We start from the raw sequence: 21,613 nt of genomic DNA, 5'->3' as shown, positions 1-21,613 counted from the left end.
TCCACATGAAACCTGATTTTTTTTAAAAGCATATTTTTCTTTGAGTTTTGGCCTCTCACCCACACGTAAATGGATGTTTTTGACCATAAAAATTGAGCTTTTGGAAAACTCTGGCGAGGGTGAAGATTTTTTAAAACTCCAGCTTCAGCGTGTGGACAGCAAAGACGGAGATTTTGGCCTGTTGCTGACAGATGACATAATTATGTTATTTCTACATTAGTGCAATTTAATTTGTGCAATAGCAAACATAACATTGCTGCTTTTAACTCATTCAATCCCAACCATTTTTCAAACGACAACCCCTTCAGCACCGGCCATTTTCAATGATTCTGATTGATTTTTCAAGGCACACAGAATGTTGTGTTCTATGACTATATAAACATGGAACCTAGCAAAACAAAGACTAGGCTCTCGTCTTTCATCAGCTTTTTCCGTTCTTTAGTAATCAGCAGCAGAACACAGGTAAGTTTCAGGAAAATATCAGTTCCAAACAAGAAAATGGAGAAAAATGGCTTTTGGTGAAAAATACATTTCAAGCATAACTTTCACACAAATGTTTTGCTTTTGTGACAGCTCAAATATCTCAACAACTATACCTATGTTTTATATCAAAATAACTATTTATTTACAAATACTGTATAAGACCAAGAACTATTTACAATTTGACTTTTGGAACTAAACTGTGTGTGTGCACGCATGCGTTAAAATTTTCCTACAATGCGTAACGTTCTGCACGCTACACTCCTTGCTCTTCTACTTCCTCCTTTCTGTCGAGTGTGTATTTACATGCAAAAGATCCATGCCGACCTCTTACCAAATGCACTTCTGACACATCGTGGCCGTTTTTATGGCTTAAAAAAAACATATCAGATGTATAAATACATCTTTGGAGTTTATACGTTATACGTTTATAAAAACGTATAAATACGTCTTTGGAATTGAATGAGTTAAGCATAATTAAATTACTTTTTGTGTGTATAAGAGTAAATATTCTTTCGCTTTACACTGACGAACAAAGGCACCATTATGGGCTTCGGAGGACGCTACTGCTGCTGTTTTGCTCTCTAAAACAGCTACGACGCCCCTGCCAACGATGGCGATTTGGGACAAGACCCAATCGGACCTCTAGCTGGTGGGACAACTTTCACCAGTACAGTATATCGTTATTTTGGAAGAATGGCGTGGTAATGTTAGCAAGAAAATCGTGATTGCTCTTGACTGAGCTGCATCGCCCGCACATTGAAAGAAAAAAATGCCTCTCTTGTTCTGCATAACTGCTGTCACGGAGGCAATTAAAAAAAGGAAAATTTTCCAGACACAGAATTATTTCAGCAATGATAGCATCGCAGCCGATGGCGTCAAAATGAACTACACTTCACAGCATTGTAGTGAATATCAACATCTGCTACAATATACAGTGTTCCCTCGTTTAACGCCGGGTTAGGTTCCAAAAAATACCAGTGTTAAGTGAAATCCGTGTAGTAGAAATAGATTTTTTTTGTTGTTCTTTGTTTTTTTCGTTCATTATATATTTTTTCATTTCCAGAATATGTTTTTTCATTTACAGTATATGTTTTTTTGTTTACAGGATGTTTTTTGTTTATTATATATGTTTTAAGGTTGTAAAACCCCTCACCACACACTTTATAGACTTTTCTCAGACATAAGAAAATATATATGTTGCGCATACACAGGGCCTTGAAAGCACTGATCACGCCTTGGTCCATGGGCTGAATCAGCGATGTAGTGTTTCCAAAATAAGCCTGTCTCATCCATATTAAAAACTTGTTCAGGCTTATATCCCCTTTCCTCGATGATGGCTTTAAATTAGTTTTATGTATGCCTCTGCTCCGGCATCCACAGAGGCGGCCTCTCCGTGGTCTTGTTTGCGGACAGTTAAAGCCCTTTTTGCATCCTAGTTAAAATGTATTGCTGCTGTAGTCCTTATGTTATTTTTCTCCTTCTTTATGGTACGAACCAAAGATTAATTTATTCCATAATGGCGCCCTACAGCTGCGTAAGTTCTACCTTCCATCAGTATGTCCAGAATTCCAACTTTTTTTGCATCTCCCTCTGCCTTTTGGGTGCAACTGCAGATGCCTTTGTGAAGTGTATGGACTGCTGATTTGGACATGTGAGTCTCTTGTAATAAGACAATGTCTGCTTGGATGTTCTTCAAATGGTTAAAAAAAATATTTGTCTTTTTCTATAGACCCAACTACCCTGACATTCCAAGTGACAAATTGTATTGAAGTCATCCTAGACTAGCTTTTGGTGATGTGTGTTTAGACAAGTACAAATGTGAAGTACAGTATGTGTACCTGTAAGTAAAAGTCATGTGAATATATATGTTTAAATTTAAGCTTAAATTGTGCATAGGCAAACTAACATGGTCATCCTGAGTTAACTAAACTACCGTAACTAAAGTGAGGATGTGATATGGGTTTGTGCATGTGTGAGATAAGCGTGCTTGTAAGTGGGGGTGATGCAATAAGATTATAGTTATTACAACTGTGTGCATTACAGTTATTGGGCGGTTATTAATCCTCGGGCACTCACCTCAACCACAAAACAAATGAGGAAGTTGAGAGCAGCCACAGCGACAATCAGCATCTTGAAATTAAAGTCTAAGATGTCGTAGAGCTGCAGAACTTTGATGAACAACGACCCGGGATACAACGCCAGGTAAGTCATCGCGGCAAAAAGAATGAGGAGTAAACACAGGAAAATGACTGGAAAGATAAACAAAGAAGACGTAAACGACTGAGGATTGCAAATGTTGAATATGATATCTTCTAATATGTGTTACCGTTGCGGTACAGAGGGTTCTTGTGAGGGTAACCTTTGGTGACCACAACGGCCACAAAGATGTACTGGAAACCTGACAAGGAAAACACTGCAGTGTTTTCCATGTTGGGTAGGTTCGCTGCCCCAAACACAGTGGAATTGAGGGGACTATACCTGAGGGAACAGAACATGACTTCTAAATTCTAAACAAACAAATATCTACTATCTACTCTTTAATTATAGGTAGCAAATGAAGTAGGGCTCACTAAATGGCAAGAATTAGGACAGACTGGCAGGTCTTGCTAATTTAGCTATTTAGTCATCTCACTCATAAATAACCAATGTATGAACCCATTACTGTACAGAACAATGTTGATGTACATCCAAATAAGGGCTGTAGATCTATTGCAGTTTTAACTGCTCTAACTTGTCTTTGTACTGACCAGTCCTGTGAGACGGTGAGAAAGAGTGCAGCCAGCTGGCCCAGTATGACCATGCAAATGTGGATGAATAGGCTGCCCAGGACGGGCAGGGTCAGGAGATTGGCGGGGGGTCTGCGGGGGCTCAGCTCCTTACTGGGGCCTCCTCTGCCCATCACAATGGCCAGCTGGGTTACCAGTATGAGATCAATGAACAGGAACTGCATGTCAGCCAGGTTGGTGCCCATCTAGAACAGGTTTAACAGTGGCAATACAGTTCTATCCTCCAGACTGTCATAAGGTTTGTGTGAGACTCACTGTGTAGAGCAGGAGCACAGATGTGAACTGAATAATGCTGTAGAGGGCCATGTATCTGAAGAGACTGAATGAAGTCACCAGCGAGCATCGGCCTTCTCTGCGGAGACGAGAGGAAACTCGGACATCAAGTTATATTTTTTTTAACAGTTTACACTATAGGAGGTTTAATTGCCTGATGAGCAGCGGCACACAGCTGATGTTCTCTGTCTTGGAGGTAAAAGGCGACGCAATAGAGGCCTCTGCTTCTGACAGCGAAACCCCGACATCAGCCGCTCTAAGAGCGCCGCAGTCATTGGCGCCGTCACCACACATGCCCACCCGGTAGCTGTGGCAATGAAATAGAAGCTTGGATCAATTTGGTGTTGTTGTTTTGCCCCACTAAAAATACCTCTTTTTTTAGTTAAAACAATGAAAAGTAATGCTGCAGTGTCTCAGAATTGATTTTAAATTAATACAAATGAATTTAGTGAAAGTCAAACATCCCAGAGGTCGTACAATCTTGAATTCAAACGCAATGCAAAAGTCCGCAAAAATATGCCTTAGTTATGCCATGTGTGTCACACGAGACTAGACAATTAATTACACAATTATTATTATACACTGTATATCTTATTTTTTTTGTGAAATCACCACAGAACATTACCCACGCTGGCAAAGAGGAAAATAAAGATGATAACCATAAAACCACAAATGGAACTTCCAGTGACAGCGGAAAGAGTCTGGCTGCTCAGTACAACGAGCAATACAATTCATTCAGTTTCAATGACATAATACCTATAAAATGCCACTAGGTGTTGGCATCGCTTCTTCTTAATTTTCTACTACCTAACTGTCAAAATGACGTGAGAATGTTAAAATTATACCTAACACTTTGCCTGCAAACTTAATAAAGCTTTTATGAGGGCTTGAGTGTTCTCTTCTTGTTTGTGTGCACAGACTCACTTCAGCTTCTGTAGTTCTTTCACCAGTCGGGTTTTCTGGTCAGGTGCCATGCGTGCAAAGACTGTGGCTCGCATTAAAACCTGCAATGACATAATGTCACTTCGGTGTATAAATGTTACGTCACAGAGAAGACTTATTGGTAGTGAATAGTCATTACCTTTGACAGATGTTCAGGGAAGTGGTCACAGACGACAGCGAAGGAAGTGCCACTAATAGCCAAGTGATAGCCAAAATCTCCCTGGTAGACATCCTGGGAAAAGAAGGGAAAATATCAACTACTGCAAAGTTAATGATTCTAGTACTTAATTAGGCATAACCTTTAAGTATTTTTAGCTCATGGGATTTAGGCAACAAAACAAAACTGTCAAAATTGAAATATATGCAGGCTGCAGAAGACGTGATACTATCATTCCTAAATCAAGCCTTTTTGCCAATCAGATGACCAAAAAAAGGAATTTCCAGAAAGACATGAAAAACAGAATTACTTGTGAATATCACTTTGAGTAGGACAACAAAAATCAGCTGAATACATGAAAAAATGTACAGTCAAACTTGTCTATAGCGGCCACTAGAGGGAGTCTGCAAAAGTGGCCACTATAGACAGGTGGCCTCTATAGACAGGTTGGTGTCCAGGTTGAATGTTGACCAGTAGAGGAAAAAAAGAAAAAAAAGGGAAAAAATAATAATAATAATGTTGACCAATAGAGGGCACTGCGGACTGCGGATAAAAGTTGTACAGCACTACTAGGCTTGTTATTATCATGGTTCATAGTTCATGGTTTTAATTCATCCTGAACATGCATATGAGTCAAACAGTAGCACATCACATAGTACAATTCACAATTTTGCATGTCCAAAAAGGAGTAGGAAGAAGCAAAGCTTATTTAATCCTACCCCTCATCAGTTTCACATCAGTTGCAATACATGTATTCACCTCTTGTTCTTCCAAGTGTACTTAGTAGGTCTACATGACAATGTAGTGCAATCATAGCCAAGTTTTTTACTTACTAAAAGGAAGCTAGAGGCTTAATAATAACTGGTAGAATATATCCACGACCCACAGAACAAAGCTGTGCTAGTAATGTCTTACGCTTGTTTTTAATATTTTACTTTTTATACGGCAGAGTGTCATTACAGCTTTAGTTCATCAAGAAGTGACGGGAAGTGACGGTGGGCGTCCCGAGCAGGAGAGCTAGGCTCAGTGCTAGCTGTGAGTTTCGAGAGAGTTGGGAAGTGTGTTTATGTTGGCGTGGATATAAAGTGCTGCAGTGTTCTCCGCTGTTAATAAAGCCATTAAAGTGCATCGGCGACGTGAGTTTCTCCTTCTCACAACAAGTGGCATTACAGTATTGACCAGTGCACACCAGGAAATAGCGAGCTCAAAAGAAGACGTTTTTTTTATGTGGAACAACTGACAGTTTGTGTGGATCTTGTGAATGTGAGCTAGGACTCAGACACCCACAGATTACAGCACTTCATTTGCATGACAAACTGGAGTCTCAAACATAAAAACATAAATAAAAAAATGTTTCTTCTTGACAGTCTCCTACAGGCCTTCCTTGCTCACAAGGCAGGGGCAGGACAAATAATCATCCAGGATAACATCACCGTTTCCAAAACATTTGACCTTTTTTTTCCATTTTCCATGTTTTCCATGGCTGGAAAAATGGTCAATCATTTTCCAGGACGCGTGGGAACCTTGTACAAATGATAAAATAAAATACACTTGCCCATGTGGACATCTCTAATAATAATAATACTAACACGGAAAGTAAATAACAAGAATCAACAAATGATGGGGTTTACTAATACTAGGCATGTCCGATAATATCGGCATAAAAAATGAAATATCGGTTCGCATTGGTGCGTTTTTTCTGCCGATAATGATATCGGTGCTTGAGTGATGACATGCTCCACACAGCAACAATCTTGCTAGCCCAGTACATCCGCAGTCTGCAATTATTTCCAAGTTTCGCCTTTGGACTATAAATATGCCTAATACCGAGCATCTCTAACCAAGACTGTACTTATTTTGGTCTGTGAGCATCGACTGACCCGGGTTGTGACCACTGATCCCTCCCCATCCTCCATGTAGAACCTCAAGGTGGCCGTGGCCTGAGTTGTGTGGGCGGTGGCTTCAACAAACATGACCACCTCATCGGACCTCACCATGCCGCAGCTTTTAGCCACATTGACTGCTGTTAGGATGTTGTCTCCTGTGTTGAGAATAGCAATGTGTGATTGATGTGAAGGTTTAGCACATTGTTAAGAGGTTGTCGCTCACCTGTGACCATTACAGTACGAAGCATTGCCGTCTTTAGCATTTTGATGACCTTGCTGCTCTCTGGTTTCACCAGGTTCTTCATCATTAGCAGACCCAAGAAGAACATGTCTTGCTCTACCTCGCCTCTACGGTTAAACATATACATACATGTAAATAACCAGGATCTCTAAGTAACGGCAGGTCATACATAGATATATATTTGCATTAACAACTGTGACTATGGGAAATGGCTTGGTGTATTTTTTTTTATTTTATTTTTTTTAAATAACTCTACAACCAGCGACATTTGAAGTAACATGAGTGGTCAGCATCCAGCACCTTTATCTACCTCTGTCGTTACTTTGAAACAGTGATTCTCAGCTGGCGGGTTGCGACACAAAAGTGGGTCACAGAGATGTTTTCACAGGGTCGCAGGGTCTTTGCCAAAAAAAAAAAAATAGTGGAATGGCCTGATGTCCTTGAACACACCTCACGTCTGTGCTATTTGCTTTGCTACGCAACCATGGGGTGCGTGCCATGTTTATGGGTGACTTGGTCAAGCTTGAGCGGGAGGGGAAGGACATCAAGTATAGACTTAAGGCACCGTCACACAGCTAGATATCTCCTGGAGAAGAGCGTGGCATAAAGTGAAAGCTCATGTTGTCCTACGTGGGCAAATTCCACCCACAATGAAGACTATCAGGTACAAAATGATGGTACCGTTTAATGCCCAATCAGAAGAAATGGTCCTCCTATTATTATTAAACTTATCTACTGAGTGTTGAATCAGAGCAACTGGACTTGCTTCATTTTTATCTTCTTGGATCACTTCTTATCCAGGTCCAAGTGCAAATGCTCTGATTCAGCTCCCCAGATATAACATGTACTGAAACCTTTACCCCCACTTTTTTTTATTTTTTATTTAAATTGAATTTTGAATTTGTGGATAAAAAACGTATTGTTGCTGAAATGATCATGAAACTTGTTTTGTGCTGGTACACCGTGTTATTTTGCATTACCTTAAATACAAATTGCACTTTAATGTTTTGTTTACAACTGGCTCAAAATTACACCGCCAGTGCTTAGCAAAGGCTCCTGCGCATGTGTATGTAACCAGGGCCGCAACTTACATGCTCGGAGCTTGACGAGGGCGGGATATAACACTTGCAACACGTTCGAATGTTAGCGCCCTCTCGGCAGCCCCGTAACCAGGGCCGCAACTTACATGCTCGGAGCTTGACGAGGGCGGGATATAACACTTGCAACACATTCGAATGTTAGCGCCCTCTAGGCAGCCCTGTAACCATTGCCAACAGTCTTTTTACATTTAAAATTTACATTTATTCATTAAGTTTACATTTAACAATTTCCGCAATCTGGGTCACCACTTGTCATTGAAGGGTGATGGTGGGTGCCGCAAACAATGTTACAATGCTGTTGGTGTGATACTCATGCGTGCTACACTTGCCCTACTATTGTCTGCAATTAACTCAAAAGTGCTATTAATGCTGGCTGAACAGTTTGCTCCTTACCACCATTACAACATTGGTTCTGTTGCTGCCGTGTTGTGAAATAGCGTGTTAATAAATGACGATGAGGTTCAGAGAGAGCTACAGTAAGTCGTCCTTTTCACTTTCTCATGCACTCCAAACAGTTCTTAAAGTTAAAAAATAAACTTATTCTATATAATAAGTTTTAACGTCCTACCGTTCAATGGTGCTCAGATTAGCACATTTGTCCATTGGTTTATAGGCAAGAGCAAGGACCCTGAGACCTTCACTTGAAAAGCTGTGTAGTTTGCTTGAGAACTGTGGCGGCACTGTAAACATAAAGTATCTTATTTAGCATTGCTATACTATCTACTTAAAAAGCTGCAAAAATGACCTTGATGATCAACAGATCTATAGCATTGTGTAAAAAAAAAGGAAAAAAAAAGATGGAGAACAACTAATAAGACCCTAGACCCCTTTAAGTTTCCCATGAATCTTAATTCTGACCTGTGTCTTGTCGGCAGAGGCTGGCCACCATCTCCGGGGATCCTTTCATAAAAGCCACAACCGAGCATCCCCCGCAGGCCACTGTAACCACACTCATCCTCTGCAGGGCTGAGCAGAAGGGAAACCTCTGGACTATCGCCACCGGCTCGCTTGCAGGCTAAAAGAAGATAAGCAAGGCCCCGTGATGTTATGTCCCCGTGGCTGATAGATTGGTTCTAGTTAGTGTAGGCAAGGACACTCACAGTTTCATGAAAAGGAAGCGGCATTGCAGGAGGTCTCATCACAGCTAAAACTCTGTGACCTCCAAACTCTGCATCCAACACCCCACCGTCCTCTCCTGGCTCTTGTAGTGACTGCAACAGAAGCACAGAATTGTGGTTCTGCAGAGGTCTAAAAATGTAAATAAAGTACATTTAACATGAAAAAATGTGACATAATAGGTGTAATTTCTAGGTGGTGTAAAGAAAGTTTTAAAGGGCCCATATTATAAATTTTTTTAGGCAGAGCCCTAGGCTTTATTTGAATAAAGCCTCTGTCCTCTGTGGGCAGATACATGGAGCGGGCTCACCTAGACACGGGGGTCAGAGGCAGTATCACACCCATGAGGAAGGTGTGCCCTACTATTTTGTTACTGAGGTCAAAAGTCAACCGTTCCTTGTCTGTAATGTGCTCCAATACTTGTCTTGTGAAAATATCCAATTGTTCAAGATGTGAATGATGGTGTGAAAGCAGTCAGTTTTTTAGGCTCCTACCCAACCGGTGGAATTGACCATTTTCATCTCCAGAGGGTCTCCAACGGGCTGCCCTTGCAGCAGAGTCACAGTGTGACAGCAGGCCAAGCCCGAGAGCAGGGACCCCGGCGAGAGAAGCCTGGGGTCGGAGACCACCTCTGTGAAACCGGCAGGTCCGCCCTCCATCACGCCCCACACATCCAGCCCCTCCTCTGTCAAAGTTCCTGTCTGGAGAATAGGCATGGTGCTCAAAGACAACCTCAACATACTATATTTACTAGGACGTCTGATAATATCGGCCGAACAATATAATTGGCAGATAATGACATAAAATCGAGTTCATATCCATATTGTTTATTCTGCCGTTAATGATATCACCGCATGAATGATGGCGTGCTCCACACAGCATCTCAGTATGTCCACGGTGTGGAATTATTTCCATGTTTCGCCTTTGCATTGTAAATATGCAATTTGGAATGAAAGCGCTAATAATGCAAGGTGCAAGTAAGGCATCTTCCTTTAATACTTCTAATCTAATATGTTTCCTTGATGCTGAATTGGGGTGTCACAAGATCTCGCGAGATTAAAACATGACAAGATAAGAGAAAAAAAACGTTTTGTGGGCACTCGGCCAAGGACGATAATAAATTAATTAATTAATTAATCAATCACACAATAAATGAAAATGAACTCGATAAAATTGCCGGCCTTAAGATATTGCCATGTGCATGCGTGTCCGTTTCCAAAATCTCCTGCCTCCAAACAGGCAGGAAGGTGATTCACTCTTTGTGTTGGTTTCAGTAACCTTGGAGTGAACCCTTTGGTCTGTCATACAGTCTCTTTGTCTCGGTGGGTGGAGGTGGGGGCAGTAGTATACAGTACACACAGTGTGCAGAAGAGTGTAACGTAGTAAATTAAATTACGTACTAATTAAATTAGTAAATTGCAATATATTGTCATATATACATTTTTTCTTTGAACCTTTCTTAAAGGTAATGTTAAAATTCTGTCTTGTCTCATTCTTGTAGACCCAATCTCATGTATCGTCTCGTCTCATGAAGTGAGTGTCTCGTGAGATTCCTTGTGCTGAATGAGCCCAGTTTATAATTTCACTGATTGCATTACTCCAGAGTTACTCCATTACTGTAAAAGAACGAAACTGAAAAACAAAAACAATCTTATCGTTCACGAGATGTCTTGATCAGGAGCACGCAAGTGGAGAGTAGGAGGGGGGGGAGGACTAGCCCGAGTCGAAACGCGACTCAAAGAGTCTAAGAGTCAGCTGGTCTCACAGACAAACGCACACGCACTACATGATAATGCTGTGTGCAAAATTTTAATTTGTAACTTAACTTAATTGTTTATAAGTTAGTTTAAGGGCGACTACGAAGACGAAAGGAAGTTGAAGGGACAAGCCTGTCAATCACACAAACTCACATATGCGCTGTATGAGTCAGCCAATGAGATGAGAGCATAGGCGGTGCCCCGATAATCAGCCAATGAGATTAGAGCGGAGGCGGTGCCCCGATAATCAGCCAATAAGAGTGTGAAGCGTCAGAGTTTCTGGATCATTTCCTGCTTGGTTTCTATCGACAACTTTTCCCTTTTTTTTCTTATCACTTACACTACAATGAGGAAGAGAGGTTGAAGGGAGCAGCATGTCTCACACAAACACACGGACGCGCTGGATAAGTCAGCCAATGAGATGAGAGCGTAGGTGGTGCCCTGATAATCAGCCAATGAGAGCATGAAACGTCAGAAGGCGTCACCAAGCACTAAACAAATGGAATTTCTGAACTTGCACCGACTTGACGCTTTACGTTATATGGAATTTCTTCCGTAATACGATGCAAAAACTTTACATAAATTCTTTACATTCAGTAGAATTTACATAAAAGGAGGTTTACATTATGCGAGGTACTAATGTATATCGGATATAGGTAAGAATGCCAAAATCTATCAACTGCAGAGCGTACCAGCCTATTTTTTGTTTGTTATTGAAATTGTTGAATTATGTTTGCTCTGGAATTGAGTACTTTCATTTAAACCCTTGAGACCATTTTAAAATTAAGGTGCACTTCTTATCCTTAGGTCCCAAAATGGGCCCCTGTCATAAAAGTCTTTTCACTTCCATTACAAGTCTTCATACTTAACCGTATATCCAGTACAGTACAGTATATCCTTTTCAGAACTCCTGTTTTTCCCCCCATGGAAAAACAAAAATAGGCAATATTTTCCAAAAATGACATGCAAAATGGCCGCATGGTGGTCTAGTGGTTAGCATGTTGGCTAATTGGTGACTCTAAATTGTCCATAGGTATGAATGTGAGAGTGAATGCTTGCTTGTCTATATGTGCCCTGCGATTGGCTGGCGACCAGTCAGGGTGTACCCCGCCTCTGGCCCGAAGTTAGCTGGGATAGGCTCCAGCATACCCGTGACCCTAATGAGGATAAGCGGCATAGAAGATGGATGGATGGATGGAAAATGTTTATGTACCTGTGACAACCTTTGAAAATGCAGCATACTGAATCGAACCTACAGTATACAGTAAGTGCACATCCAAAGTTGTTTTGTTTTTCATTCTTCTTAACATGTCCTTAACATTGACTCATAGTCGACCCCAATGACAAAAAAATGTTAGCTTTGCTGTAAAAAAATATCACAAACAATTGGTTCCAAACCCAAAGGTGATAAGCGAATGTCCGCAATGTAGGATTCCTTATTTATAAATGGAATGTTTTCATAGTTTCATAGTCATAGCATTGTGTTTCTCACCTTCTAAATACGGTTTGTATTATTAGAGCGGAGAGGACATGCAAAATGTAAGAATGTAGCCTTGAGTAGGTCAATAATTGATAACAACATTGATTTTGATGCAATATTATTTTTGAAGCAAACTTCTGCAAAAAAGTTACAATCTTTACTAGGGATGTCTGATATTGGCTTTTTTTTGCCAAAAACCGATGCCGATATTGTCCAACTCTCAATTTCCGAATCCGATATCGGTATGTGTAACATCACATATCTTTTCTTGAGCAAAAAGTAACAATACTCTTAAATGAGTACAGTTGTTTTGTTGGCTACTCTATGAGTAGATAATTAATGTATAACATATTTTATGTAAGAATACATTTGTGTTTCTTGTGCCTTGATTTATGTTATTTTTGGAAAGATTTATTTTTAGTTTAAGGGGTATCGTTTAAAATATATTAATTTGTTGATTATTATTTTGAGTGATAACTTTCATGTTCTTATTTTATATTCTAGTTTTATTGCATTAAAACTACTATATACTCTCCTGATCAAAATCTTCGGACCAGCTGAAAAATTGCTAGAATTTGTATTTTGCACATTTGGATCTTAATGAGGATTTAAGTAGAGCTACAATATGCAGAAACAAGAAGGGGGAGTGAGACAAAAAGCATTTTGAAAAAAATTAAACTGAAATAGGTTGTTTATCAGCTGATCAAAAGTTTAAGACCATCGCTCAAAAAATAACAAAAAACTCTCAAACCAGAACAAAAAATGTTCTCAGTAGGACTCAGTAATGAGTAGCTCCACCCTTCTTGTTAATCACTTCAAAAATTGCTTTGGGCTTGCTTGATGCGAGTGTTTCCAGGAGGCTAGTGGGAACATTGCTCCAAGTGGTGAAGATGGCTTCATGAAGGGCATCAACTGTCTGGATGGCTATTTTTATAAACTTCCCTTGCCATCCATCCCCAAATGTTCTCTATGGGATTTAAATGAGGGGAACATGCAGGATGGTCCAAAAGAGTGATGTTATTCCCTCTGAAGAAGTCCTTGGTCAAGCGAGTATTGTGAACTGCAGCGTTGTCCTATTGAAAAACCCAGCTGTTACCACACAGACGACCCTGCATCACCTGAAGCTCCAGTGTTCCACTGAATGAAAAAGCACCCTAGATCATGATGGACCCCCTCCACTGTGTAGAAAACATCTCAGGTGGATCTCCTTGTCTTGCCAGTAACGTTGGAAGCCATCTGGACCGTCAAGGTTACATTTTTTCTCACCAGAGAATAAAACTTTTTCCACCTTTCAATGTCCCATGTTTGATGCTCCCTGGCAAAGTCTAAACGAGCAGTTTTGTGGCGTTGAAGGATGAATTTGTTTTTTGTTTTTTAAACCCTTTTCCCACAGGTGCCGTCTGATGGTTATTGCGCTGCAGTCGGCACCAGTAAGGGCCTTAATTTGGGTGGAAGACCGCCCAGTGTCTTGATGGGCAGCCAATCGGATCCTCCGGCTCAGCACAGGTGTGATTTTTACCACTTGACTTTTTTGTTCCATAATGCTCAGGATCTTTAAAAATGTTTTGAATGACTGTTTTATTGCGGCCAACCTCAGCAGCAATGGCACGCGGCGAGAGGCCTTGCTTATGCAGCTCGACAATCCGACCACGCTCAAAAAAAAGAAAGCTTCTTAGCTTTAGCCATCAGGTGGGCATGACAGTGTGAATGCCTGACAGAAAATTAACATTTTAAGCAGATTTGGGCTTTGGGCTTAAACTTCTGATCAGGAGATAAACAACCTATTTCAGTTTTTTTTTTTTTGTTTAAAAAAATTACAAGTTCCAAATATTTTTTGTCTCACTCCCCCTTCTTGTTTTTGCATATTGTAGCTCTACTTAAAACCTCATTAAGATCCAAATGTGCAAAATGCAAATTCTAGCAATTTTTCAACTGGTCTTAAGATTTTGATCAGGAGTGTATATACACTGTGTGTGGTTTTTCAGTGTTTTTTGTTCTATAGCTGATATGATGTGAATTATTACTGTGTTGGATTAATAAAGTTCTTATCTAAGCCAAAATGTGCCTAACTGTTTCCCAAGTATATTAGTGCGTGTTTGAATGTATAAATGAGAGGCATTAACTTAAATTTCTTTGTAGAAAGGATCTTTATGAAGTACATTTACTTCTATTCACCTACAGCGCAGCCTTGCCACATCCAATATGGTGGCAATACTGACATACGGCTCAGCGAAGCGGCATCTACATATATGGTTTTGACAACAGCGCTTCCTGCATCCCAGCGTGCTTTGCTGTCCTGTTGTTGTAAATAGCCACTAACTTAATTTTTTTTTTTTTTAGCTCTTTCTTTAAAAATCACAGTGAGAAAGACGAGTGTGTGGAATGGCAACCCCCCCCCTACTGTAATTCTCAAAGACTTCTGAGCAGCACAGTATGCATTTCATGATGTAGCAAGTTCAGCAGTGTTGCAAATTTGCAAGCTTGGCGCTAAAAGTGAATTTCCCCGCTGTGGGATAAATAAAGTACAAATACAAAAGCTCTGTATCGGCTTTTATTTCGGTATGTTGGCCGATCACGTTTTTATGCCAGTATCAGCCCGATAATTACCGGTGGCCAATAATATCGGACATCCCTAATCTTTACCCAATACGGTTCCTCTCATAAGAATTTTAAAATAAGACTTAAGAAAAAGCAAATCCTGGTCAACCAAGTGTCATACAATTAGCCTTCAAAGCGATTGATATATTGAGACTCAAAACAATTAGATAAGCAGAATGTACACTTTTGGTTCACTAAAGGACTTATCATGGTAAAACATCAACTTTACAGATGCCACATCTGCTGTGCAGATAGGTGCGTGTATTGTGGTAAAAACATCTGCTGCTACACATGGCAGCATTGGATGTCATATAGAGGTAATTAAAAGGTAAATATACTTCACACGCAAAATATGCTTTCTGTTTGGGGAGATGGTTTACTTATTGACGTAAACAATGCAAACCGTGATTGATTGGAGCACGGCATCTATTACAGCAGAGACCACTATTGAAGGAAATATGGTATGTATACATACAAAGCACAAACCTGGTCCTCACCTTGTCAAAGCAGAAGAGCGACACTTTGCCACTGATGTTGATGCGCGGCGGACTAATGCAGAAAATGCCGTGCTTCTTGAGCCTGTGCTGGGCGTAGATTGTGCCAGTGGTGATGGCAGCGGGCAGGGCCGGAGGCACGACTATAGTGACTAAATCCAAAGCCCGAATTACCATCTCAATCCAATTCATCTGGAGACAAAAATGTCATCAGTGAGATGGGTTTGGAAAGTCAGCAAAGTCCTTAATTTTCCAATCCAGTATACACTTACATCAAACCATGAGAAGACAACCAAGCTGTAAATGGTCCCGAACAAAGCTGTATCAAGCAGAAAGATATAAAAAAAAAAAAAAAGTTGGTGTGCATCAGAGTTGAACCGATGACCAATAAGGTGATATATGAAAATATATATGGATAACTTATCCAATATATGGAAAAAGGTTGTGGGTCACACACCTCTCAGGTAATCAATCGGGAGTTTGAATACTACTTTTTCTCCTGAATTTTAAAGGATCCATAATGTACTATTTTTCAAGAAGCCTCAGAGGTCCCACAATATTGTATTAGAAGTGTGTTGTCCAAAACCTAGCCTTAATGCTGGAAGTTTAAAAGTACTTTTAGTAACCCATACTGGGGACACACTTTTGTGTGTCTGTAGTTTTAATGTTAATGAGCTTAGTTTGTCCACACCCGTCTCCGACAGTGTGTGTCTCTCCAAGAAGCGCTACTGTGTACTTTATCCACTTCTTACACATACACTGTAACTCTGCACTTGTCCAACGTAGTAGAAGCCATACAGTATATCATATACAACAAACTAACATTAAAGAGTGGGACAGGAGGACAGAAACTGCACCAGGATAGCTATGTGAGCTACAGTGATAACATTACACTAACATTTTAACAGCAACGCCATGTTGGTTAGGCTATTCACTGAAGAAAAACTAAACGATCAAACTTACAACTCCCATGTGTATGTGCTCCAATCTGTGGCTGACTGACAGATACTGTAGTTGGGTGAGTTAAAGGCCTTATTTTAAGATGTGTAGCCAAGCCTTTTTGTAGCCGTTTATACATTAATTAACTTGCTGTTTTGGTGGTCTTACCCAAAATGCCCAACGTGATCAGGAACTTGGTGGCATCTTGGTAGAAGCGGAAGTTGGTAGGCTGAGGGTACAAAATGGAGCTGACCAAGCTACCTTTGGCGGTATAAAACCCTGTAGATGACACATACAATAACTGTTTTTTGGATATTATTGTCATTCTAATTACAAAGCAATGGAAAAAAATAATGTGCAGTGTCATGCCTCACTAAAACACTCCACTTTTCACTTTCACTACTTACCAGTGCCCGTGACGATGGCGACACCACCAGCACCAGTGGGCCCCCCACCTTTGGCCCGGATGACCTGTGTTCCACAGAACAGTGCATGCTTGCGCTCAGCTTCTGAGATATATCTCCTGTCGGAAGCCGGCAGGGGGGTTTTCAGCACTGGGACACTCTCACCTGGACACATGAAATAGTAATTATTGTCATATTGATACAGTATATATGTGTGTCCCCGTGGTTTATGCCATCAACACCAGGAAGCACAAACATCCTTGCAGGCTGGGCGGCCTCACCTGTCAACATGCCTTCATTGACAAGACACTCCCCGATCAGCAGAGCAGCGTCACAAGGTAGCAGCAGACCATCCTTGGGTAAACATATGCAGTCACCAGGTACCAGCTCCTCCGAACTGACATTCTCCTGTACTTTGACAATACGTTTGAAAAGGTAAAATCCTCTAATCAAAAGAATATATAAGAATTTTAAAAAATAAAATTACCTCCTGAGCTTCTTAGCACTGTGACTTTTGTGACCAAGCGGGCCATGCTGTGAAGAGTGGTACTTTGCTGTGGAGGGCACAGTGTTTATCCATTCTTTCTGTATATACCTGTATATACTGTACCTGTGTGTACAAAAAATCAGTATACTAGATACCTTGCGAATCTCATAAAGTGAGATACCGATGGAGAGCATGGAGACAAAAAATATGCACGCTGCGTAGAAGTAATATTCATCAAACAACCACAGGATGATACTGAATATTTGGAATAAATAGAAGGGGTTGAGGACCTGAAAAAGAAGAGTTTAATTGATATGAAGAAAAACAAATCAGTTGGTGCAGTATCTGACAAAAATGAGGACACCCTCAGATTTCAGCAACAATTGCTACTACAATATAGAGTATCTTCTTAAGGGACAATACTTTAGTAAGTAAACTTGGACTACTTATACATTAGAATAGCCAGTGTACCGTTTGTATCAAATATAGTATACTATCCACTGAAAATGAACCATTATTGTCTAAATGGCTGGCAACACAAGTGAAAACCAACATAATTGTGTCTTGCCTACAGTCAAGCAGGGTCGCTTGATCTAGGCTGCACGAATGCTGCTGGCCCTAGGGGAGCTGCGGTTCATTGAGGGGAAGGATGAATTCCAACATGTACTGTGACTTTGTGAAGCAGAAACATGATAAGGAGACCAAACACTTCCAAGATGACAAGTGTCTTGCTGAGGAAGCTGAAGGTGATGTAGCGGTCAAGTAGGTCTCCTGCAGACCTGAACCCAATAGAGGACCTGTGGGGCATCCTCAAGCAGAAGGGAGAAAGGTGGAGGAGTGCAAGGTGTCTAACATCCACCAGCTCCATCAGTGATGTCATCATCGAAGAGTGGTAGAGAATTCCAGTAACAACCTGTGCAGCTCTGGTCAATGCCACACCCAAGAGTTAAGGCAGTGCTGAATAACAATGGTGCTCACACACACTTTAAACATATTCACTATGAGGTGGTCTCATTTGTGTTGCCAGGTATTTACACAGCAATGACTGACCAATTTTCTGTGGACAGTAAATCTATACTGCTATACAAGCTGTACACTGAGTATCCAATTTTACTTACTATAGTATTGTCTAAGGGTGTCGCGAGATCTTGTGTGACGAGATTTCTCGTTTGGAGAAAAGCTGTATCGCGAGGACAGGGCAGCGAGAAGCCAATCAGAATTAGTATAGTATAGTATATATACAGGATAATTAGTATAGTATAACTTAGTATAACTGCCTGTTTTACTATGCATATGACAATAAAACTCTTGAATCTTGAGAATGTGAACAATCGCATCGCTACTATGAACGATAATACAGTAATATGGAAGTCGCAGTGTGCAAGACATTATTGGAAGCGCACATCAAGTGCTTTAGGCACACCTTGCAATCCGACCTACAGTACCTCGGTGTTCACAGCACCAGCGAGTGACATGTGGCTGTTTTTTTCCATCAGATTTGAACAGCTGCGTGCTACTTATGTCCAAGCAGAAGCTGTAGAAATCTACATTTGATCAATTTTATGTAAGATTTGTCTTATCAACCCACATAAATGTTCGGACTTGTCAGCACCCTTAATCACCAAGCGCTCATTGCATTTGGCTAAGTACCGGCTATCATCTGCTTCATAACACTCCTCATACATAGAAGAGATCCGTGTTGACAATTTAGCGGCATGGTCATATACACCGTATAACAAGTAAGGGTGTGCATTTAAGTGTTTCTTGCGCCATGCATTTATTCAGAAACTAAATACAAGCAATCAACAAAGTGTCCGCCAAAGTGTCCTTCCTGGCAAAATACTTTTTCCCCATGCCATGCAACTTTTCAACACAAAAGAGTGGGGGGCAATAAAAACACACAGGACTGGACTTATTACCTTATTAGGTATTATTATGATTTATTATGTATTATTGCACAACAAATTTGAGGTGATCTGTTCCATATTTAGTTAATTAGTCTTATTCTCCTTTTTTATCTCTCATGTCTTGCCTTGGTTGTTTTATTTTGAGATTACGTGATTAAGTTCATTATGACATTTGTGTAGAGCTGCTGGAAATGTGAATTTCTTTTTGAGATTTTAAAGTATCTATCTATCTATAGTATTTATAGGTGTACAAAGTCAGGCACAGGGGCCATCTGTGGAACGTGGCTCATTGCAGAAATAAAATGACCAAAAACCCAGCAAAATTGGAAAAAAATAAGAGCAAAAAGGCATAATGTAACAAGAAAAACTTAAAATTTGGATACTAATGACGAATAGAAACAAAGATTTGTCTTTAACTACATGTATAATGTTGTCTTTTTATAATAAAAAAAAATTACAACAATCAAAGGGCAGCTGGACACACTATATGCTGCTGTACATAATACAAACAACATCTTTGAGCGTCAACTTGTGCGACAAGAAAAATGCATTGTTTTGTGACTCAGTTAAATAAAAAAAGTTTGTCTAGTCATATTTTTTCATTGTATTTTTTTTTAAATTAATGTGAAAATGTCGCCGCATCTCTTTCTCGTGGACCCGAACTCGTGTATCGTCTTGTGAGTTGGCTGTCTCGTGACACCCCTAGTATTTTCCCTTGATAGAACAAATAAGATATAATAAAATGCTTGCTGAAAGTTGAGGGGTGTACAAACCCTTATGAGATATTGTATAAAATATAATCTCCATCTCACCTCCTCGGTCAGTAGTGTGTAGTAAGACTTCACAGGCACATCAATCAGGTTGGGTCCATACACTTGTTTCCTAGAAGATGGCATTGAACTGACTTATTAACTAATGAGTTGTTCATGACAAAATATAGTTTTGTAGTCGGCTTCTGAAGAGATTAATGTACAGTTGTCCCTCACCACATTGCGGATCAAATTTTGCGGCTTCACTCCATCACTGTTTTACAAATATATATTAATTAATGGATCCTGCTATTTTGTGGTTGAATACGGCCTAATATTTGTAAAAAAATATGCATATTGAAGCAAATGTTCCGTATTTATTGCCTAAATTAAGCACTGTCAAGCATAAAATGGCTAAATGAACTAAAATACAAATACAAGGAATTAATAAGTCGCATTAAAATTGTGAATGTAGCATTCTACATTGGTCACTAATTGTCATTAATTGTTCGGTGAGACAAGCACCAGACTTGATCGAACAACAGGCTTTTGTTGCGGGTTTAAATTATCTCACAACAAACAGAATAACAACAACATAAAAATCAAAATAATAATAATAATAATCATAATAATAACAACACAGGCAACTGTTGTGACAGTAATCCAGCTAATACTCAACTCTGAACCCCTGACATCACTTCCTGTCCGCACATCCAGAAGACATTTATTACAACACACACAAGCATGAGTCTTATTTATGTCTTAAATGGCTTATTTTCTCTGATTGTAGCCACTACATTGGGTATTACAAATGTAAAGGTGACTCTATATGGGTGTTATTTGATGTCTAGAGGGCTCTAATACAGTAATGTTAAAAAACATATTTAGTAGCGCGTGAACAGGTTTTGTATTTCATAACTACGAAAATATTCAGTGGAAATTCACTTGTCACGGTCCTGTCAGGAGCCAATTAACCACGATAAACGAGAGATTAGTGTATATCCGTGCTAGTATAAATTTTCAATTAATGTGTGAAAACATCACCTCACAGTGCTAACGGGTGTTGGACATGTGCTCACCTCACAATCTGCTCGGATTGACTCAAACCTTTTTTGAAGCCATGGAGGTCCTTGCCGGTCCAATCGTCATTGAGGACACTGCAGCCAAAACATATACCATTGTGATGATTCTCCCAGATTTTCAATGTAATGAAACTCATTTGAGTATCAGTACTGTATGTAGTGGCTACTTGCATACTACCTAACACGACAGAAAGATGACCTCGTGTCCAGCCATATGTAGCGCAGCCCTTCAAACAGGTAGTAGCGCAGCAGCGTTTTCTGTTCCAAAATATTAGTAATTGAGTAATATTAGTAATTGAGTAATTGCTCAGCAAATTCCTTGTAAAAAGCCACAATCGTTCCTCACCTTCTCTTTGTAGAGCTGAACTGTGTCTCTCCATTCTCCATTCTCTTCGGAATCTCCCAATAATTCCAAACTAAAGGAACACAAAAACTTTTAGGCCTTTCAGACACACTTTTAAGTGCTACAATTAACGCTTCTGTTCAGCAAATAACCGCCAGGGTCTGTAATTAGCACCAAGTCACAAAACACTGTCATAAAATGGATAGTTCAGATTTTTTTTACATGAAGTTGTATGACATCCCCATCAACAGTGCCAGTCAACAGTATCAACAGTGACTTATCCCCTACTTTGTTCCGTGAGCGGAGTTCTGGTCGGATTTTGGTGAGAAGGAACGTAATTCCGGTTAGCTGCTGGGGTCACTGAAGTAAAGAGTTTAGCTTCTCAAAAC

The 21,613-nt window shown here is 40.1% G+C and overlaps 1 protein-coding gene across 5 annotated transcripts in view; it reads right to left on the bottom strand.

Moving 5' to 3' along the window:
- atp13a2 (ATPase cation transporting 13A2) overlaps positions 1-21,613 on the bottom strand; it is a 41,795-nt gene that overhangs the window by 3,162 nt on the left and 17,020 nt on the right. For 3 of the 5 annotated variants that reach the window (XM_054775152.1, XM_054775154.1, XM_054775153.1), the window contains 24 exons: positions 21,228-21,297; positions 21,060-21,139; positions 20,879-20,956; positions 19,863-19,932; positions 17,299-17,433; positions 17,144-17,210; positions 16,938-17,069; positions 16,660-16,821; positions 16,421-16,531; positions 15,586-15,632; positions 15,317-15,505; positions 9,479-9,685; positions 8,969-9,079; positions 8,727-8,883; positions 8,437-8,548; positions 6,751-6,875; positions 6,522-6,682; positions 4,624-4,716; positions 4,467-4,546; positions 3,697-3,849; positions 3,525-3,621; positions 3,231-3,454; positions 2,810-2,961; positions 2,560-2,732 (listed from right to left, as the gene is read on the bottom strand). In XM_054775152.1, the coding sequence (XP_054631127.1) occupies positions 2,560-2,732; positions 2,810-2,961; positions 3,231-3,454; positions 3,525-3,621; positions 3,697-3,849; positions 4,467-4,546; positions 4,624-4,716; positions 6,522-6,682; positions 6,751-6,875; positions 8,437-8,548; positions 8,727-8,883; positions 8,969-9,079; positions 9,479-9,685; positions 15,317-15,505; positions 15,586-15,632; positions 16,421-16,531; positions 16,660-16,821; positions 16,938-17,069; positions 17,144-17,210; positions 17,299-17,433; positions 19,863-19,932; positions 20,879-20,956; positions 21,060-21,139; positions 21,228-21,297 (2,986 nt within the window). The remainder of the gene's footprint in view (positions 1-2,559; positions 2,733-2,809; positions 2,962-3,230; positions 3,455-3,524; positions 3,622-3,696; positions 3,850-4,466; positions 4,547-4,623; positions 4,717-6,521; positions 6,683-6,750; positions 6,876-8,436; positions 8,549-8,726; positions 8,884-8,968; positions 9,080-9,478; positions 9,686-15,316; positions 15,506-15,585; positions 15,633-16,420; positions 16,532-16,659; positions 16,822-16,937; positions 17,070-17,143; positions 17,211-17,298; positions 17,434-19,862; positions 19,933-20,878; positions 20,957-21,059; positions 21,140-21,227; positions 21,298-21,613) is intronic. The other 2 variants (XM_054775155.1, XM_054775156.1) reach the window with 2 other exon arrangements.

The sequence above is a fragment of the Dunckerocampus dactyliophorus genome, chromosome 1 (assembly GCF_027744805.1).
Source record: "Dunckerocampus dactyliophorus isolate RoL2022-P2 chromosome 1, RoL_Ddac_1.1, whole genome shotgun sequence".
Lineage (NCBI taxonomy): Eukaryota > Metazoa > Chordata > Actinopteri > Syngnathiformes > Syngnathidae > Dunckerocampus > Dunckerocampus dactyliophorus.
Note: the sequence above shows the minus strand (reverse complement) of the source record. Positions and strands in the feature narration are given on the sequence as shown.